Source organism: Ambystoma mexicanum, chromosome 4p (assembly GCF_040938575.1).
Source record: "Ambystoma mexicanum isolate Mex_15411 chromosome 4p, UKY_AmexF1_1, whole genome shotgun sequence".
In the NCBI taxonomy this organism is placed as follows: domain Eukaryota; kingdom Metazoa; phylum Chordata; class Amphibia; order Caudata; family Ambystomatidae; genus Ambystoma; species Ambystoma mexicanum.
Window position 1 is genome coordinate 546,835,079 of NC_090927.1, and position 20,506 is coordinate 546,855,584.

A 20,506-nucleotide genomic window follows, 5' to 3' on the forward strand; every position below is an offset into this window, starting at 1 on the left:
ATGCTTATTAATATTTATAATGATGAAATCTTAAGAATGTTAGATCAGGTTGCCCCTCTGAAAGTTAGAATGGTCAGAGTCACTCCAAACCATCACAGATGGTTTACTCCCATGTTGACAGAATTGAAAATAGTTAAAAGACAGGTGGAACATACTTGGCAAAAAGACAACACTCTGGGAAATATAGAAATCTTGAAAACTAAGGCCAAAGAATACAAGACGAAAATAGTAGAAGCAGAACTTTTACAATAATCAAATCACCAAAGCTGGAAACCAAACTAAAAAGGTTTTTGGACTCTTGAGGTTTTGGGAAACGCCTGCTAGCATATGTTTGGTCATTAAACCTACTAATGAAGATTGTAAAAAGTGCAAAAAGCATTTGCCGATAAATAAAAAATGTCTCAAAAAAAGAAAATTCTCCAAGAACTAGTTAAAATAACCCATATTGATATTCATAAAGATTCCAGTCAGAACAATATCAAGAAGACACAGTTTAATCTCAAGACTACCCCAAAACCTCCAGTCGATGAAGAGCAACCTTCTGAAATTACCTCAGGCTGAATTCTGTTTTAAAGAACACACTAAGACAGAAATGTGTAATATCATGCAGGCCATGCACCCCACAAGTTGCCTGGGTGAACTCTTACCGTCGAAAATTATACTTGAACATAAGGACACTTTCGACCCCTTTCTCTGTCGGATTGTAAACTTCTCTTTCCGCACTAGTCACATCCCCCCTTCTATAAAACACGTAGCTGTTACTATGCTGTTAAAAAAAAGTTGGCCTGGATCCTAATGATTCTGCCAACTTTAGGCCGATTACCAATACTCTCTTTTTCCTAAAACTTGTGGATAAAGTAGCAATGCTACAATTACAGACACGTGTATTAGAAAATTGTATTTTCCACAAAAACAGTCAGCGTTTCGCAGTTTCCATGGCAACAAGAGTGCCTTATTGGATTTGAAGACGTATATGCTATCAGGTTTGGAATCTAGCAAGTCAGGGCTGCTGATGTTATTAGATTTATCGGCAGCTTTCGACTTGCTGGACCATGGGATTTTATTGCATCGGATGTCTAGTGTGGGAGGTCTCTCAGAAGAGGCAACAACCTGGCTTAAATCGTTTCTTGAGGGGCGTAGTGCCCGAGTGCATTGGGGCAACAGTGCCTCTGGTGCTGAGATTACCATTTGTGGAGTTCCTCAGGGGGCTTGCCTTTCCTCTTTGCTTTTTAATATTTACATTATCCCATTATGTAGGGATCTAGACAACTCAGATCTTTTTTTCTGCAACTATGCAGATGACTTTCAGTTGGCACTGGAGGCTAGTGGAGATCATAACAAAGACCAACAAACACCGGATCAGGCCTACAAAATGGTGAAAGGCTGGATGACAACTAACTGGCTTTGCCTTAATGCCACCAAGAAAGAACTAATGCTGTACGGCCCTAAACAGGTTAGAAAGAAGCTGGACACCCTGTACAGCAGCTTCCTGGTTGATGGAAATCAGATACCAGTTGTACATAAGGCCAAAACCTTGGGTACGTATCTGGAGGCCAATGTAGAGAATAATGCCCACGTAGATGCAATTATAAAACCACTAATTATCACCTGAAAGTGCTGCGCCAAGTGGCCTCTCTAGTTTCAGAGGAAAACCGTAAAGAATTGGTCTGGGCTGTAATATTACCAATAGTGGACTGTTGCAATGCCTTCTTGGGAGGAGCCAAGAAGGTGGATCTTCAGAGACTTCAGTAGATTCAAAACTCTGCAGTACGCATTGTCTTTCAGATGAAGCGCTTTGAGCCCACATCAGCAGCCTGGAGGATTCTCCACTGGTTGCCAGTCTCGGCCAAAATTCAGTTCAAACTTCTGACCATTTGTCACAAATGTGTCTATGGTGACGCCCCCATATATCTCAAGAACAAGCTGAGATTATATATCCCCAGAAGACCACTTCGATCAGTCAAGGACTGCCTCCTGCAAGTAGATTGCTTTAAAAGAGCTGGTGGAAACGGTCACGCTTTTCATGTGTGGGCCGCACAGGCTTGGAATGCCCTGCCGGCTCCTCTACGTAACACAGCCAATCTCTTGGCCTTTCGGAAACAGTTGAAGACATTTCTGTTTACTTAGATTCTGATCTGCTACCTGCCTTTAGGTAGTGTTTCCTCTCTTCTCTTATGGCGCCTGGATGTCTTCAGAATTTGGCACCTTATAAATAAAATAACATAACATAACATTAGGTGGTTCTTTGACCCTGTGGGTGCTATGATGCTATGATCTTGCTGCGACAGGTGCGGCAAGTCCTCTAAGCATACATCATGTGTGATTCGGCCGAGCCTTAATAGGTGCCTTGATCCTGCGCCTTTCATCTGGTGCCAGACCATGCTTAGAAGGAAGAAAACACTTGTGAATGTGTCTCCTTCATATAGGTTAAACCTGGCTGGAGCGGTACAAAATTGTTTCACTGTGCAAGGTCAGGTCATGTTCATCATAGAGTATTAAATCTTCGATATTTCCTTGATCTTCCTGCTTTTCCCTGTTTTGGTAGGCGTTCGGTCCGCGGACCTCTATGTTCTGTGTCTCTCATATTTTTGCCCAAAGTAGTGCTTCGGTCCTCTCCTTGGAGTCGCTGTAGAAGCCCTGCTGTTTCTTTTCCATTTGTGACTCTGTAGTCTTCTCTGCTTTCAAAATTCAATGAAAAGGGGAATCCCCAACGATATCTAATACCCTGATCCCGGAACCATGTTGTTAATGGAGCACAGTCCTTCCTTTTTTGAAGGGTAATTAAAGACAAGTCTTGTTAGATGCATATACTTGACCCTTCAAAGTCAATTTTATCTTGGCTTCTCGCTTTGTTGATGTTTACCCTGCCAAACTCTATAGCTGGTGTTGGAGGCTCTTCAAAGAGGGACTCAACAAGAGCTTTGATTCTCTTTTCCAATGTCTGAGGAGTCTCCCCCCGAGATTCTTTAAAGGGATGTTTCGCCCAAAAAGTTTTATTTAAGAAATAGATAGGCAATATCCATATGTAGAATTTTGAGCAATTCAAGCTCAAAATTTGCAAAAGCAAGCACATGAGCACATCCATCTTGGAAAATGGATGCCCGCCTGTGCTGGCTTTTGCTTTTGCGGCACTAATGAAGGAAAAGCCAGCCAGCTGTAGTAAACAAAAGCTACCACTGGGTGGCTTTTCCTTCATTGGTGCCGGGACTCGGTGGACGCGGACCGGAGACTACAGGCAGAAAAGCTGCAGCTTTATCTCGGTAAGTGCTATTTATTTATTTTTTTAAATAAGCACTAGCTGCGTTTTTTTTTTCTAAGTTTTCCGGGCTGCAGGCGTCCGAAAAACTTAGAGAAATAAAACCGCAGCTTTAAAAACGTATTTATGTTTGTGGTGGCTTTTGAAGCGACCGCAAACATAAATACAACGTTATTGTGTTTGAAAACGCTGCAGTTTTTCTTTCTAAGTTTCTCAGGCTCCTCTGAACCTGAGAAACTTAGAAAGAAAAACCGCAGCGTTTTCAAACACAACCGCGTTGTGTTTCTGCCTAAATCTGCTTTCCCATTTAGTGCTCTAGGGCTAGAGCCCCACATGGGGAAAGCAGATTTAGGCAGAAACACTGCAGCATTTAGCATTTCCCCGTGGGGGCCCGAGAGCCCCAAATGGGAAATCAGCTGTAGGCAGAAACACAGCGGCATGTAAACACAACCGTGTTGTGTTTCTGCCTGCCTTGGCTTTCACTTTGGGTCTCCGGTGCTCGAGCACCGGAGACCCAAAGTGATAGCCACGGCAGGCAGAAACACAATGCGGTTGTGTTTGAAAACGCTGTGGTTTTTCTTTCTGAGTTTCTCAGGCTCCTCCGAGCCGGAGGAGCCTGAGACACTCAGAAAGAAAAACCGCAGCGTTTTCAAACACAATAACGTTGTATTTATGTTTGCGGTCGCTTCAAAAGCTACCGCAAACATAAATACAATGTTTTTAATGCTGCGGTTTTATTTCTAAGTTTTCCGGGCTCCTCCAGCACGGAAAACTTTGAAAAAAAAATGCAGCTAGTGTTTATTTTTATTTAAAAATTAGCACTTACTGAGATGCAGCTGCAGCTTTTCTGCCTGTAGTCTCTGGTCCCCGTACTCCGCGTACAGCACCAATGAAGGAAAAGCCACCCAGTGGTAGCTTTTGTTTACTACAGCTGGCTGGCTTTTCCTTCATTAGTGCCGCAAAAGCCAAAGCGAGCACAGCGGCGGGCATCCATTTCAGAAAATGGATGCCCCCATGTGCTTTCTTTGAGCTTGAATTGCTCCAAATTTTACATAGGGACTTGGAAAAAAAAAATTGCCAGTCGATTTTTTTTAATATTGCCTATCTATTTTTTAAATAAACATTTTTGGGCAAACCATCCCTTTAAATCAGAGTATCCTTATGTTCGTGCGTTGCTCTCGATATTCTAGGTCTTCCACTTTTGCAGCTAAGTCTGCTTCTTGCTCCTCCAGGTCCAGGAAGCAGCTTTCAGTTTTCACCTCTGCAACTGCTGCCGACTGTTGATAGTTTTCAACCGCTTCAGCTCTGTCCTCCAACTTGGTTACTCTTGTTTGAACCTCTGCTATCAATGCTGCAACACTGGCCTTCATTTATCTAATCTCCTCAACCAGCAATCTAAAATCTGCTTTCATAGAGGCCTCGTTGTCTTCACCCGGTATTTCGGCATTGACTGATTGGGGAGGCTCTCCCATTGCAGTAGGGTTGTGTCGGAACGACTGGACCGCGGTTCTTGTGCTAGGATCCAGCTTGGTCTTTGTGGTGATTATGCAAGCTAAGAGCTGCTTCCTCCACTAATGCAATCCAAGGCTGATGTGGGGCTGGTGACCTTTCTTTGACTCATGCTTTCATGGTTGCTCTGCTGCTTCGAGAGGCAATTACGTGTCGAGTAGTCTTATGATCAGAACAGTGTTCCTGATCTGTATCTCTTCTCTTCAGTGCATTTAATGGGGACAATGGTGCTGTAGGCGTCACTTGGTCTCCACTGTACAGGTCATCAACCTGCCTTTGCTGGTCTATCAATCATACTGGGGACGGTCTTTGCTTCGCTTTGTTACATGTACGTTGTACAGCTTATACATGAGTTCCCCCTGTAGTTGGTTCTCCTGCATTCAACGTAACATTGAAGCTCCCTTCCCTACTGAGTCCGTAGGCTCTTTGGCGTGTTGAATTTGGTGATTTTCATTTCAGGAAGGGGGCGGCTCAACCAGAGTCCGCTGTTTAAGTGCGTAGGCTGTCTCCCTGCTTTTGTTTCACAGGGGTGCGCAGTGCTTCTTGCACTGAACTACTCTGCTTTTATGATTGTACTGTGTTTTTATACCCCCTTTCAGGTTTTATTGCCAGACGCATGCTTTTGTGTTCCATTGTTGAGGTAACAGCAGGGGGCCACGGAGCACCATTACCTTAATCACTGTATTTTCGGTGGATTGGTGCCAGGGCTGGTACTCTGCTGCGCTGCCGGGGGCGGCTACTTTTTCCCCCCATGTTGGCTTTCTTATTGGCCAGTGTTGCTGCAGCGGGCCTCCCGGCAACACAGTGCCCATCGGCCAGTATGAGCAAAGCATGGTCGTCGACCTTCCCCTGCAAGGCTCTTCCTCCCGAGGACACTGCGCTGTCTTCACCGTGCCATGCTCTGCTGCCAGCGCACCGCTGATGCTCTTTTTTCCGGGTCTGTGTGTGCCTGATATCTTCGCAAACATGCTAGTGAACTAAGACTATTTCATCAGTTGATATTGCCGCAACCTGCCACCATTGTTTCCCAGGCGGCAAGTGAGGAATACATCAGGCAGCTATCTTGCCTGCATCATCTCGCGGTCTCCAATACCCACACTTTTCACAGAGCTCGCATCAAGTGCTTCTTCTTTGGCACTCGGCTTGGCTCTGCCCCCCAAAATAACCTTTCAATAAAAATAATAAAAGCATGCTAAAATGGCAGCTATAACATATAGATAATATGATATGATATGATTGGTTATTTATAATGCGCTTAATACCCAGAGGGTTCTAAGCGCGGACCTAGGGATTGAACCTGTGTTGCTCCGTGTCGCTTTGCTTCCAAGGCGAGCATGTTGCCCCTCAGTTATACTCTGAAAGAGTTGTATCCGAATGGCTCTATGCATTTCTGACCCCTTAATAATGATAATGATTTGTTATTGATATGAAGTTTTTGTCAAAGTGATGTACATATAGCATTTACATACATTTATCACCCAACTGAAGTTGATAATAATTTATCGACCTCTGAAGGATGGCAGGCTAAATTTTACTTGCTGTAGTTGCCTATGTCCTCCAGTCACATACAGGCAAGCTCTTAGTCTGCTGAGCTAACTTAGTAACTTAAGGTTTCAATGAATTATCTCATTGTAAACCAGCAATTTGTAAACCCACTGAATTAACTACTTTAGCTGATCACATCATACAGATGTAATATTTCTTATTTGCATGGATGCAGAGCAATCTACAGGTTTATATGCACATTCACAATTCCATACTTAAATTAAATTTATCATGAATGAATCCTTCAGTGACTTCTGCTTCATGAAAGCAATCAGCCTGCTGGAAATAGAGGACTGCTCTAACAAATACCTTCATCACACAGGCATCATTCTGGACATCCCGAGTCTGGTAGCCAGTTAGAGCAGGACAGACCTGATAGCCTTTACATTCCCCAGATCTCTGGTAAGACCATATAGGGCAGTGGTAGTGAGCTCCCTCTCCAGCAGAGGAGCAAGGACTCCTACTGATCAAATATTACAAGCTCATTGTCTCCCAGCAGACTGTGGCATTGCAAAGGATGTAGTGTTGCAATCGCACTGAATCACAACCATTTGTACACATGTAGGGAAAATGAAAAGCTCATTGAGAGTTTTTCCAGCACACTATTTTGAGTGGAGAAACAGAAGGCATAGGGCCTGCACAGACAACACCAGATGTGGTGGGAGGACAGAGTAAAATCCAAGATGGCGGGCAGGCTTGGTCAAATGAGGCCAAGTCCACCCAGCAGGGCATCCCAACCCACCCCAATTACGTAACAGCAGAGCAGGCACTCCATAAGAGCCCTTTCCATGAAGAGCATTACAAAATCCACATGACCCAGTCAGCCAGTCTTGCTTGTTGTACCTGGAGTTTGGAGCCAGTTGGAGAGCAGAGCAGTTTAGAGACAATAGGAGCTGGAAAAATGGAGGAGGTTGGAGAGGCAGAGTAGAAGCATCTGATAAAAGGAACACATGGTTCTTACTATAGCAGGAAGTGGTGGATATTGGAAGTAGTGAGTAGTGGTGACAGTGTTAAGGTGGAGGTGGAAGCACCCAGAAGTGATGCTGGCAGTGTTAAGGTGGAGGTGGAAGCACCCAGAAGTGATGCTGGCAGTGTTAAGGTGGAGGTGGAAGCACCCAGAAGTGATGCTGGCAGTGTTAAGGTGGAGGTGGAAGCACCCAGAAGTGATGCTGGCAGTGTTAAGGTGGAGGTGGAAGCACCCAGAAGTGATGCTGGCAGTGTTATGGTGGAGGTGGTTGCAACAGGAAGTGGTTTCAGAGATCAGGTCTTAGTGCTTGCCCCAGGAGGTAAGGTAGTGAGCCAGAGGTGATGCTTACATCGGTTCACTGTGATGTTATTGTGGAAATAACAGTGACGTACAATTACAAAGTGTAATAAATATTGCATGAAAAATATCAAAATGCTTTTTACAGTGCACATTGTAAAAATACCTATTTTCAGAGGGAATTCCCAGAACCCCCTTACATCTCATACTCCTAAACTCTCCTTGTCTCCCTCACAGGGGACAGGGAAGGGAATTAAGTTAAATTGACCAAAGGGATACTGAGTACATCAAGTTGTTGTTGAAAGAGGTGAAGGAAAGGAAGACCAACAGACAGGAGAAGGTGGTAACATTAGGCTGAGTTGACAACAAGTGAGAGTGAGAAGGAGGAGCTGATAAGATCAGGAGGAGGGGTGACAGTACTAAGAGGGAGGAGATTGAGGTATGGTGCTAGGACAGGAAAGATCTGTAACAGCTAGCCAGTATAGGTTATTTTGCCAAACCAGGTTGGCCTTAGGTAGGACCAGATGCTGAGAAAGGGTATGAGGGCAGGCCAGGAAGGGTTCTACGGGATTGGAGTGATGACCGCAGAGAGCCAGGAGGGGTACCAACGCAGACAGCCTAGCAAGGACTGCGTCTTTCCCTTCACCCTTCGATCGTAGCCTTACCCCTGGCTCTCTTTTTGGACTGACTGTCAGCTGGATTCAGAGCTCGAAAAACCTGCAACCCGACCAGAAAGGGTTCAGGATCCCCTAAAAGTCTTGAACAAGGAGGTCAAAAAAGGGTTAGATAAGGCATTCCCATGAAGGCATAAGGACCCCAAGACATTTTGGAAAGGAACTGAGGCCCACCCCCAAGGAGAGAACTACCATCCCGACAACTGTTTTGAATTTTCCCCCTTTTGTTTTGCCTTGGCCGATTCTTGTAAAAACATCTCTACTAAACCCTTTTGTTATTCACTGTATTTTTTTGGCATAGTTCTTGGTCGCAGTCACTGTGTGATACATCTCAGGCATTCCAGGCACCCTATCCAAGAACTACCTCTGAACTAAATAAGACACAACAAGTGCCATGTTACTGTCAATCAGCCAATGTCTTATCTCTTATATAATACAAAGATGTGCATATCCGTAAAATATGGAAGAACTATGGAAAGAAGTAAATATGAGTTCATTACAGTAGCGCTGATGAATTGCTAGGTCAGTATCTTGCATGCTTCTTTTTTTATTTTCTCCTTGTGAAACACTTGACAGTGACCAATCATGTATCTGAGAGCATCAAGTAAATGCCACTGTATCAAAGAACAATGCACTTTCACAATTCCTTCATTGGCAAATCTCCTGCCACCGTTTTTTCCATTCCCGATTAAAAAAGCTGTGAACCTTGTGGATGATGTTTTCTCCACAATGGGAAGTATTTGGTGGTTTCGATAGAATGCATCATTGTGCTCATCATCTTGTTCCCGCTGGTCCTCCTCTGTACTCAAACTCATCGTCGCATACTCTCTCTGTTCCTCCTCTCGCTTTCGCTCTTTCTCCCTACTCTCCCTGCTCCACTGAACCCCACTGTCAATAACAATCAAAGCTAGCCCAACTGGGGATCTCTTCAAAGCTCTGCTTAAACTTCACTTACATGCTATGGAGGGAACTCCCCCTGCCTTCTACCCCATCCTCTTTGCCTGACCCCCCCATCGTCTCAAGTGACGATTAATAAGGTACATGTGTACTTTTAATTGGTACTCTTATTTGGTTTGTAGCACGTGCCCCTTAGGTTAATATTACCTTTGTAAGTCACCCGTGTTCTCATATACATTTTGTTTGTTTGTTTAATTTTGTGCCTGGTATATCTCCTAATTTGTTTGTACACCCTCATAAACTGGCTGACTTGTTCTCATCTTTATTCTATTGTACAGGCATCCTTCATGGGAATGCTTCCACCATCTGTAAATGTGTTATTGTATGTCGCTTCTGATCGAAATTGGCATCCTTGTTCTTCAAATAAAAATAAAATACAATCACATGTGGGCGGTAGCTAAAGTCAGAGGAATAAATAAAGGCCAGCTATTCAAAGGCGGTCATGATTGATAAAGAGTGACATATGGTGTGTTTTTTACAGCTCTTCCTGTGATGGCAGTAATAGGGCACCTACTGGCCAGAGGTACCTGCTCAAATGGAGTGTGCCCCTCAGCCATGTCGAGGTAATAGAATATGGAGGCAGTGATGAGCAAGGAGAAAGCTGTAGATTTCCTCCACAGCATGCAGCCGAACAAGTCATCGTCAATGCTAAAGCAAGTAAGTGAACATGTGTAGTGCTATTAATAGGTAGCAGTGACAATTCTGAAATACTAATACAGTAGGCTATAAGGACAACTGGATTCTGAAATGTTGCCCATTTCTAAATTCGTTACATTATCTTTATTGGCTCACAGTAGATGAGGACACCTGCTTGTACCTGATACTTGAGTATACTGATCCCTTCAAGATGTCCCCCTCCCACCACGTTACTATACCTCTGATCTCTCACTCCACCTTTCCGCCTCCACTCTTTTGATCTTACTTCTTTTCTTACTGCTTTTCTTCTTATCGCCTGTACCTATAACTATCCCTCTACCTCTGTTATCTTCTTTTCCCTCTTTCTTCTTACTTTACTTCTTTGCCGCTCAATATTCTTCTTGTTCTACACTTACCAATAGCTACTCGTGTACTCCCACTCCCTGCACCTCTTCTCTTCCCTTACTACTGTTCCCACTCTGCTACTACCACTACCTTCACTTCCTAGAAACACTTGAGGATATGGTGCCCTGCTTACCCCTCGACTACCAACTACCACTCTACTATTTATTTCCTCTACTACTCTGGTTGCCTACTGCCTTTACTCCCAACGACTATGTCAGCCACTACTATTACTCTGCTAATCCTACTCTACCTCTCTTACTCACACACTCCCCTCTCCTACACAGAAACTCCACAAACCACCTCCTTTTGATAGCCTCTGCACTCCTTTCACTCTTGCCTCCTCTGGTCTCTCGGACGTCCTCCGCTGCCTCCTGTCCTCCCCCAACTAACCCACACTAATGTATTCACACAGGCTTCCTTAAATACCCCACTGTCTCCCAGGATAGGCCACTTACCTTAACAAATAGCTCACTGGGCTCAAGGAGGTGTAACAGAGGAAGACCATGGGATGGATTAAAAGGGCTGGTAAGCCCCACCTCTTTCCAACATGGGCCCAGCAGCGATCCAGGGACGGTGTTACTCAAGGCCCTCAGGGCGTTTTAAGATATTTATTCAAATATCTGTGGTGGGCTAGTGGATTAAGGCCTTCATTTGGCCTTGACTTTTTATTTGTAATTACCTGGTGGGCTAGTGTCGGCTCCCTGTGGGGGCGGCGTCCATTATTGCCGCATTCTGACAGGGATATCGTGACAGTGAATGCTGCTTCGGTCTCCGGCGTGTCTCTGGGTGCTGCGGGGCTCTCCATGGGCCTGCCTCTGGAATCCACTTCTAACTGTGGCAATTGCCCCACTCCGACTGCAGCCTGGAGGCCGCTATCTCTGCAGGTAAGGTGGGGTTGGGAGGGAACCTGACTGCATTCAGGCACCCGGGTTGTTTTGGGATCCCCCACCCCCCAGCCAAGACCCGGCCACAACACTGGCCCTGTCACACTAAGGCATACTTTTGTCCATTTAATCAGAAAAGATATATGCTGAAACTGGAACAGAGTTGGGTTTGACAGTGGCAGCTTTATAAATGATGGGCTATAGATAGGTCAGGATTTGATAAAGGCTAGGAGTGGCATCTCATATTGGCTTAGGCACCAAATAAAAAGTGACTCACAGTAGCAAATGGAAATGTGTTCCTTTTTTGACATACTGTTTGGGTAGTACTCAAAGAAGAGTTTTTTTGGTAACATGTTGCAAATCATGAATTAAAAAAATGTTTTTCAGTAACCCTGCTGTATAGGCGCATTACAAACACTGGTCTAAACTACTATCAGCACAGTGATATAACACATCAAACTGGCCCAATTTTCCCCAGAATGTGGGCATTTCAGCCAAACAAAACCAATCCCACACTAGCATATATGGTCTGTACATCAGGCATTGCCCTATTGCCCAATAGGCCAGTCTATGACTGATTAGAGAACACAATTATGTGCTGAGTTATATCTCTATCTTGAACTCGGACAGCTGCCACTTTTGAATGTTTTGAACTTTACTGTGAGGGCTCAAAAATTAGAGGCGGGCACAAAGTTGTAATATTCTGAACATCAGGCATCTTTATTAAAACAGAAGGGTTGGATGAAGGCCTCTCTGACCCTACCATACCTAGGAAACTAAAACGAATTATCAGTCAGTGTCAAGTCGTCAAACGTATAAACTGTCCTTTTGTCCGAAACATACTAATCTGACCCTCACACTAGACATGATCAACTAAGTGTGTGAGGAAATATCTTTATCTTATGCTTGACAAAAAGTGTTCATAATCAAAACAAATAAATGCATACAACATAAATCATTGGATCCAGAGGGTGGTTCCCTTGTCCAGGATATTTAGGTAGGATGGCAAAAGTATCTCTTTCAGACATTAGTTCTTTAAAGATGGAAAACGTGTCTTTGGTATACTTCTTTACCATGTCCCTTGTAAAATAAGTAAGTTGCCTTATACAATGTTGATGGACCTCCTGGTTTACTCCCATGCCAGGAATCCTCTAGTAGACTTTTCAGGCCCCCGGTATGCTCCCCTGCCAAGTATCTTGCTACAAACTTTGAGTGGATTACCTGATATACTCTCCTGCAAGGTATCCTTTTTTGGGTCATGCATATCTCCTGGTATACTTCTCTGCCATGTATCTTTCCCTGCATATGTTCATTGCCTGATGTGTTCCTTTCACCAGAACTTCTTCTCAGATTCAATGGGCCTCATTAGGAGTTTGCCGGTCCGGAAACAAGGGTGGCGGTAGGCTCACTTGCACCCTTGTTTCGGGATAGGCAAACTCTTAGTCTGCCTGCTGGAGCCACTGTGCCCAACAAGTCAGACCCAGCCGGGCACAGCAGCCATGGTAGATAGACCTGTCACAGAAGCACTGGCACCATTAGCAATGGTGCCGGTGCTTCCGTGTCCCCACTCCCATAGAGACCTATGGGACTCTATAGGAATGGGGACTTGCATTTTACCGGGGCATGAATTCCCGGGCCACCAGAGTTGTAATCTCCTGGTGGCACCGGGAAGTCAGGTGCCAGTAACATATTATGGATCCGGGGGAACCCGGCGATAGCAACGGCAGGGTTACCGCCGTACCCATAATGAGGCCCAGCATCTTTTACACAACATAGTTGTATTACTGCACTGTGTTTCTCTTTGCTTGAGATATGACTTGTTCCAATTTTCTCCAAACTGATATCCCATATATGGAGACTTGTTCAAGTTCTGCTGCTGTGCTTATTTCTTTAACATGTATTTGCCTAGGGTTATACTTGCTCCAACATTTTCCATATTGACATCCCATTAATGGAGAGTTCTGCCTTTGTCCTTTTTTTGTTCGTTATTCAAACATTGTTATTTGTTTTGCTGGCTTACATGCCTGTCTTTATGCCCCGGGTTCCACTATGGCTTTGGGTGGACTTACCAGTGTTTCGTAGCGTTCCTGGCATGTCATTTCGATTAAGCTTCCTCTATGGGACAACCTGCACTGCTCTGTAGACCTTCCTCCGGCTCTCTCCACAGCTTCCAACTCACTCTCCGGCTTCTCTCCTCAACCGGACCAAAGACTGCTGCCTTTCAGCATGACAGCATCTCTGATAGCTCTGCTGCTGCTGCTGTTGCTGTTCTGACAGTACTCCTGCTGTGCCTGCAGCATCTCTCCTTGTCTCGCGCCATGCCTGTAAGTAGCTCTGGTAATTGCGAGCTGCCCTCTGGAACTGTCTGCTTGTTCTTTCTCCTCCGGTACAGTCCTTTCTCATATCGCTTCCTTCTCCTGTTCTCTCAGCAGTCCGAGTTTTGACAGCACCTTTAAATATCCCACACACTCATGATCTTTCAAAACAATAATTCTACACATTCAGATATGAGTTTTCTTCAATCTGCATTAACTCCTCACTCCTCTACCTCGTCTCAGTGCTTGAGGCTTTATGGGAGTTGGAGTTCTCATAATTTCTAAGATTTCTACTGTGATATTGTTTAGAACTTTTACTTAAAACAACATTAGAAACAGAAGATGTTAGGTTTGGGGTATCTGTTTGTGAGGTATTAATGGTATCTTGACTAGATTGTTTTGCAGGAAGGGGTTGATGGGTTTTACAATGAAAGGGATGTATATGGTGATAGCCAGTCATCAAGAACTAAGAAATGATGAGGTCTTCTTCTCTAGTAATGGAAGAATACTGCATCTCTCCTGATATGGTACCCACCTCCCCCGACAGCCCTCTCATCCTTTGTGATCCTACCTCATAATACCACACCCAGGGTCAGGATCAGGTAGCAGCTGGTTTCCCCTGGCCACATAGGAGGAGATCTTTGCCGGGGAATCGGTGATAACTCCACAGGATTCATCACAATTCATAACGTGTATCAAAATATATGGTGTTTAAGCCTAAGTACACAAAACAACAGTAATTTGATGTCAAAGAAGAAGGTCATGGGCTCAAAACAAGTTAGATTCTATGACTACTTAGGGATTAGGTGACACGAGAATGGATTTTGGACCTGCCAAGTGGACAAAACTTGTGTTAGCCTTGAAAAATACAGTCGTGGGTTGCAGAATTTTTTTAGTCAGCATGGCAGAGGTGCCATCACCCCAGCTTTTGAACTATATAGGAAGCAGCCATTCACATCTGCCTCATATGGGGTGGAAATCTGGGGCTATGTAAATGCCCCAGGCCTAGATAAAGCAGAAAATACATTTCTGAAGAGTCTTCTTACGCTAACTCCTGGCATCCCCAATGCCCTCATTCACATGGAGGTTGATTTGTGCCGCATTAGCGACGAGCTTCTGATAAAACCGGTCTTGTACTGTTTGAGATTTTCTCGAATTATACTGTGAAGCTCTTGTGCAACTGATTAATCTGTATGGGGAATTGAGTTTACCTGGGTCAAGCATGTGAAGAAAACCCTTCTTGAACGGAATGAACAAGATCTTTGGTTGCACCCCACCAACATTAACAAGGCTTCTTCCAGCAGAGTCAAAAAAGCCATAATAGCACCTAATAGGAATAATATATAGTATGGTTGTCAAAACATGAAGCTGGGCCCAAGTTACCTCAAAAATAAACCGGAAATCAGGTATAAGAGACACTTTGATTTTCTTGAACCTCCGCACGCATATGCTTTATACCTTGATTTTTCAGATGGGCACACCTAGATTGGCTCCTTTCACTAAATCTTGAAGCAGAGAAGTAACAGGTATTTGCCCCATATGCAATTTCAATCAGGAAACTGCCATTTTAAATGTTTCTGCATGTCCCTTAATGCTCTAAGGTCACTTTATCTGAAGCCAATTTGAGAACGGCTGGTGTCCAGACTGCACTAGATGACACAACCTTTCATAAACAAACCCGGGATCCAGCAATTGTCTGCATGGTGGCCAAATGTATACATCGGGCCTGGCTTTTGAGGTAAAGGGTGTAGTTGTGGCTCTAACCAATCAAGCAGTGTCAAGTGCTTTTGTGTTTCTTATGCCACTGGTATTTATGTCCGAGTTCAAAGTATGCTCGATAAGTTTAATATTTGTGGAGGGCTGTGAGAAACCCCTCCCTGAGCCATGATGGTGTTACTTTTATCATGGCTATACTAATCATTTTAGCAAGGTTTTATTCAAAATCTTGTATCATTTGATCCTGTTTTGTTAACCAAGTATACTTGTAGAGAGGAAATAAATAAGTATACTTGTAGAGTACCTTTTAAATGTATATTGGAAGAGGAGTGTTTTTATTTGCCTTATATGTTATGCTACAACCTGCTGTTTTTAATTTCCTAAACTGTTTTACTGATTAATTGAACTATATGATATATTTATTTTCAATTGCATTGTGCCAAATAAAGATACATTGATTGATTAATAAGGAAATATATGTTAAGGTCTTTGTGTGACTGATTTTTATCCTCATAGATTAAAAAAATACTATAACCACTAAACCCAGCACAACCCTCGAGGCAAACTCTAACAACATTCTACTTTGCCCTGGTCACCCAAGAACTAGTACTTGATACCATCTCCAAGCTAAAAGCTCCAATTGCAAAGGGGATAACGTCCCAGCTAAATTAATTAAAGCATGTGCTTTTACCCTCACCCCCACCATTACCAACTTCGTCAAAGCCTCTTTCAACACTAACACAGTCCCAGCCAGCATCAAAGAAGCTTGGGTCACCCCACTTCTAAAAAAACATTGGACCCCACAGTGCCCACCAATTACCGCCCAATAACAACGGTCCCTTTCTTACTTAAAATCATTGATAAAATAGCGTACGCACAAATCTAGACTCTCCTCAAACAAAACCAGCTCATTGGAACCTGACAATCTGGATTCAGGCCATATCATAGCACAGAAACAGCCCTTCTGGACCTTAAAATCCGGATGGACACTATTAGAGATTCAGGGAAACTCTGTATACTCTTGCTGTTAGACCTTTCCGCGGCATTTGACCTTGTGGATCGCGATAAACTGTGCAACTCACTAGCAAATGATTTCAATTTCTCTAAAGATGCCACTATGTGGGTGAAATCCTTCCTAAGCCGAACGCACCTCTAGAGTCTCCATAAGCAAAGAAGCTGCTGATCCTATCCCAGTCCCCATCGGGGTACCCCAAGGATCATGCCTCTCTCCAACTCTCTATAATGCCTACACGAAGCTACTCTTCTCGGCATTAGACGACATGGGTGTCATCTACTGCAACTTTGCAGATGACACCCAGACCCTTATACCTCTATCAGGTAACTATAATCATGATACATTGACCATAAATAAAATATACGTTATCATCCAAAATTGGATGGCTCTGAAAAGTCTCTGTCTCAATGACGAGAAGACAGAACTTCTCATCATAGGATCCCATTCTAAAATAGGTGCCCTCCATGCCGACTACTCCTCCATCAATATTGACGACACAATGATTCCAGTACTCAAGCAAGTTAAAACCTTAGGCGTGTATCTAGACACTATCCTCACCATGAACAAACACATCAGCACCCTTTCATCATCCACTGCGTACACCTCTAAACTAATCTCACTAAGCAGATAATTCCTGACACCCTCTAACTGCCTCGCCCTGGCTAGGGCTCTGCTTTTATCTAAGTTGGATTACTGCAATGTATCTACTAGGCACCGCCAACACCAATCTCAGCAAATTGCAGCTTATGCGAAATAAAGTTTTACGAGCAGCATTAGGGATAAAAGAATTCGATCACATCTCTAAGATCAGGAAGGATGCTCACTGGTTACCCATCAAAGCCAGAATTATCTTTAAAACACTTTGCATAACTCACAAATGTCTCGCCAAAAAAGCCCCTCTCTACCTCAACAACACCCTATAGAAAAAAGAACCTACTAGATCACTCAGATCCAATGACAATCAGCTCATAGTGATCCCCTGCTACAAAAACAATAGAGCGGGGGGCAGTAGCTTCCATGTCCTTGCCCCTAGACATTGGAACTCAGTCCCCATCAACATTAAAAAAGAGACATCCTTCACAGGATTTAAAAAACTGCTAAAAACCTGGTTATTTAACCAATATTAGCATTAGGTCTTTCCGCTGAATTTGTACATATTCTTCATAAGTATAATGTATAATCCTTGCTTGTAAATAGTCAATGTATTCTTCTCTAAGCACAATCTAAGACCAATTCCAAAGCTGTCTGTAACCACGCTGTGATACCTTAGGGTCTGGGCGTGTAACAAATGTAATTAAATAAATAAATAAATAAATAAATATTGGCTTTTCTTTGGCACACATGCCCCATTGCCTGCTGCATTGTCGTGAAATCCTGCTTTAAATTGGTTGTTAGTTAGTTGTCAACTGCCTCTTCCTTATTCAGGGCTGAATGGCACCAAACTACCTCTATTTAAATACCTGTTAGCTATTCCCATGGCCTGTCCCGCATGCCCAAGATTCAACTTCGGACTCTGGGAGTAGTTTTGGAGACTGAATTGTTTCATGTCCTGCAAAGTGAACACAATGACATAATCTGCGTCATAACAAATTGAGTGCTGTGAGGGATGCTGCATTTTGTACTGATTTTAAAATAATTCCTTCTGTCCTCTTAGCAGTTAGAGGAGACCTTTGTAATGGAACTAATGCTGGGTTCACTTCCAAAACACTGGACAACCTATGAAGCGCTGCCAACTCGTTTGCTGCCTAAATCATCGATGGCCTGAAGGGAACTGAACATTATATCTGGGCAATGAAGTTGTGGCATTGGCTATGGACTGCATTGGCTTTAAGATTGTGTGCCGTGGCGAGTCATAAGAAGGAGTTGGACATGCTTTGGACAATTTAAAGGTTTTATTCAAATAATAAGAACAATGCCTAACTCGTCCTGCTGCTATGGGGATGTTCATTCCTAATCAAACTAAGGGTGCTCGTCTGGTGTCAAAAGTCCAAAGAAAAAAAATGTCCTCTATCTACAAACCTAAAATGTCCTCTATCTACAAACCTACTTCTAACTGACCCTACAACTAATAAAAATAAAAAGAAACGGATTTGCGTCTGCTGGCACCTTCCTTAGGCTGGATGTCTCAGGGCTTTCCTTCAGGGTTTTCGACAAATGCAACAAGTCTGGAACCAAGTCAATCAAGACTATTCTTCTTGATTCACAGCGTCCTTTTCATGAGATATTTTAACTCTTGGTATATAGTCCTAGTGTCTTTTCTCCCCTCACCCACGTGTGAGGCAAAAAACCTTGGGATCATCTTTGACTCCTTTCTCTCTTTCTCTCCACACATCACTGACCTTGCCAAGAAGTCCAGCTTTCAGCTGCACCTCCTCAGGGGCATTTTACCCTTCCTTACCTTCCCCAGAATCTCAACGTCTCCAGAGCCCTGGTTCTCTCTAGGCTGGAGTACATCAGCACCTTCTTCCTCAATCTGCCTCTTTCCTCCCTTCGCCCACTTAAACTAATTCAGAATAGGACTGTGAGACTTATCCTTGGCCTCAAGCTCAGGGACCGCATCTCTCGAGCCATAAGATCTAGCCACAGGCTCCCAGTGTCGGCAAGGAGGAAGTTCAAGACCCTCGGCATCAATTCAAGACCCTCGACAAGGCTGCCTGGGGCCTCGGACCGCTCTACATCCAGATCTCCCTCCATAAATACCTCCCGGCCACAGTCCTTCAGTCCTCTGGCTCCAACTCTCTGCAGTTCAAACATTTCTCCAAGCTGAGAGCGGAAGGTAGAACCCTTTCCCCAGGTGGTCCCACCTTCTCGAGCGGCCTCCCTGCCCCCCTCAAACTGCAGCCAGATCGTCTTAAGTTTTGGAAACTTCTCAAGACTTTCCTTTTCTCCTCTTCCTTCCCTCTCCCCTTCCTATGCTAACTCTCCCTCTGCCACTGTAACTGAGGCCTGGTCCCTTCAGAGTCATACAGGGGCCAGACCACCCCCCTACCAGTCCCACTAGCATCTTCAGCCAGCACTTGCCCTCAGGCTCCTTGCCTGTACTAACCCAACCTGGTCTGCCCTGTCCACCACACTCATCCCTCCCTTACCCCCTTCCTCCTCTTTGCCTGGCACTTGCCACGTTGGCCCGGCCGACCAGCACTTTCTCCCTGTCATAAAGTCATATCTGCTGCAGTCCCGGAGTCCGGCCATCTTATCTTCTTGCTACCATGCCCACGGGGGGTTGCAGGGACACCGCAGGTCTCACGCTCTGCCTTTCCGGCGCCACAGTACTTCAGGCGACATGTCTGGGGCCGCTCCTGCACAAAGCTTAGTGCAGCGTGATTGGAGGTTGCCATGGAGCCTCCTGGATGCCCAGTTAGCATGACAGCCTCCGGCTCACTTTACCAGCACCAGGTGAGTGGCGTTCTTGGTGTTTTGATTCGTTGATCCCTGTTTTTGTGGCTTTTGACCATGACTCTGTTTACTGGATTGTCTTTGCATTTTTCCCTGGATTTTGTTTGATCTTTGATATTTTCTTCTGGTTTTTTGACCCTGATTTTTCCCTTGGATTGCTTCTAGAGTTCCCTTGTGGTCTGATGATGTGGACTCACGTCTGGCTACCGAAGGTACTTTGGGCTTTGATGTTTTTTCGTCTCAAATGTTTCCCTGGAACCTTCTACTGGAACATTGACCGTGAACATTCTCCATCTTGTGCACTCATCTACTGAGGGGAGGTTTTTCCACTCCTAGATTTTTTCCCTTCCCTCTCTTGGATCCAATACTGGTGCCCTATTAGAAAGGTCACAATACCTTTTCCCGTACATTGTTGTAGTGCAAATTATCGTGTCCTAATATTGTCCTTTCTTTCTAGCTGCCTGGGGATCCTGTGCTGCAGTTCCAGTCCACCTGTGGCCCCAATGACTGGTTAGGGAGTTGCTTTTACTTCTGTGACTGGCAGTTGGGGACAGAGATTTTAGTCCACACGGGAGATCATGTCTTGACAGCCCCCCCACACCCTTGTGAGCACCTCACTCCGGCACTGTCAGAAGGCCAATATAACCATTTTTTGCTGTTCCACTTTTGTTGCCATGCCCCCCCATCTTGTGTAGGTGCCATACAAATGTAAAATAAATAAATAAACTAGGTCTGCTACTCCAGGGGACCCATCAATGTCCATGATATTCTCTTTACTGTTTTTCCATAATACTTTCTCTTGCAATTCATCCCCTGACTTTTGGGGTTTGCTATATCTTCAATGTTGGTGTGACACCACTACTCTTGGGGCCTCTCTATTAGGTTCCCCTCTCTCTTTCTTCGGTGTCTGGTGTTGATGCTGGACATTCATTTA

General features: G+C 44.3%; 1 protein-coding gene across 2 annotated transcripts in view; it reads left to right on the forward strand.

Annotated features, from left to right (window-relative positions):
* The window catches only part of ARHGEF10 (Rho guanine nucleotide exchange factor 10), a 1,326,864-nt gene that overhangs the window by 681,665 nt on the left and 624,693 nt on the right, over positions 1-20,506 (forward strand). For both annotated transcript variants that reach the window (XM_069606090.1, XM_069606091.1), the window contains exon 18: positions 9,687-9,862. In XM_069606090.1, coding sequence (XP_069462191.1) covers positions 9,687-9,862 — 176 coding nt within the window. The remainder of the gene's footprint in view (positions 1-9,686; positions 9,863-20,506) is intronic.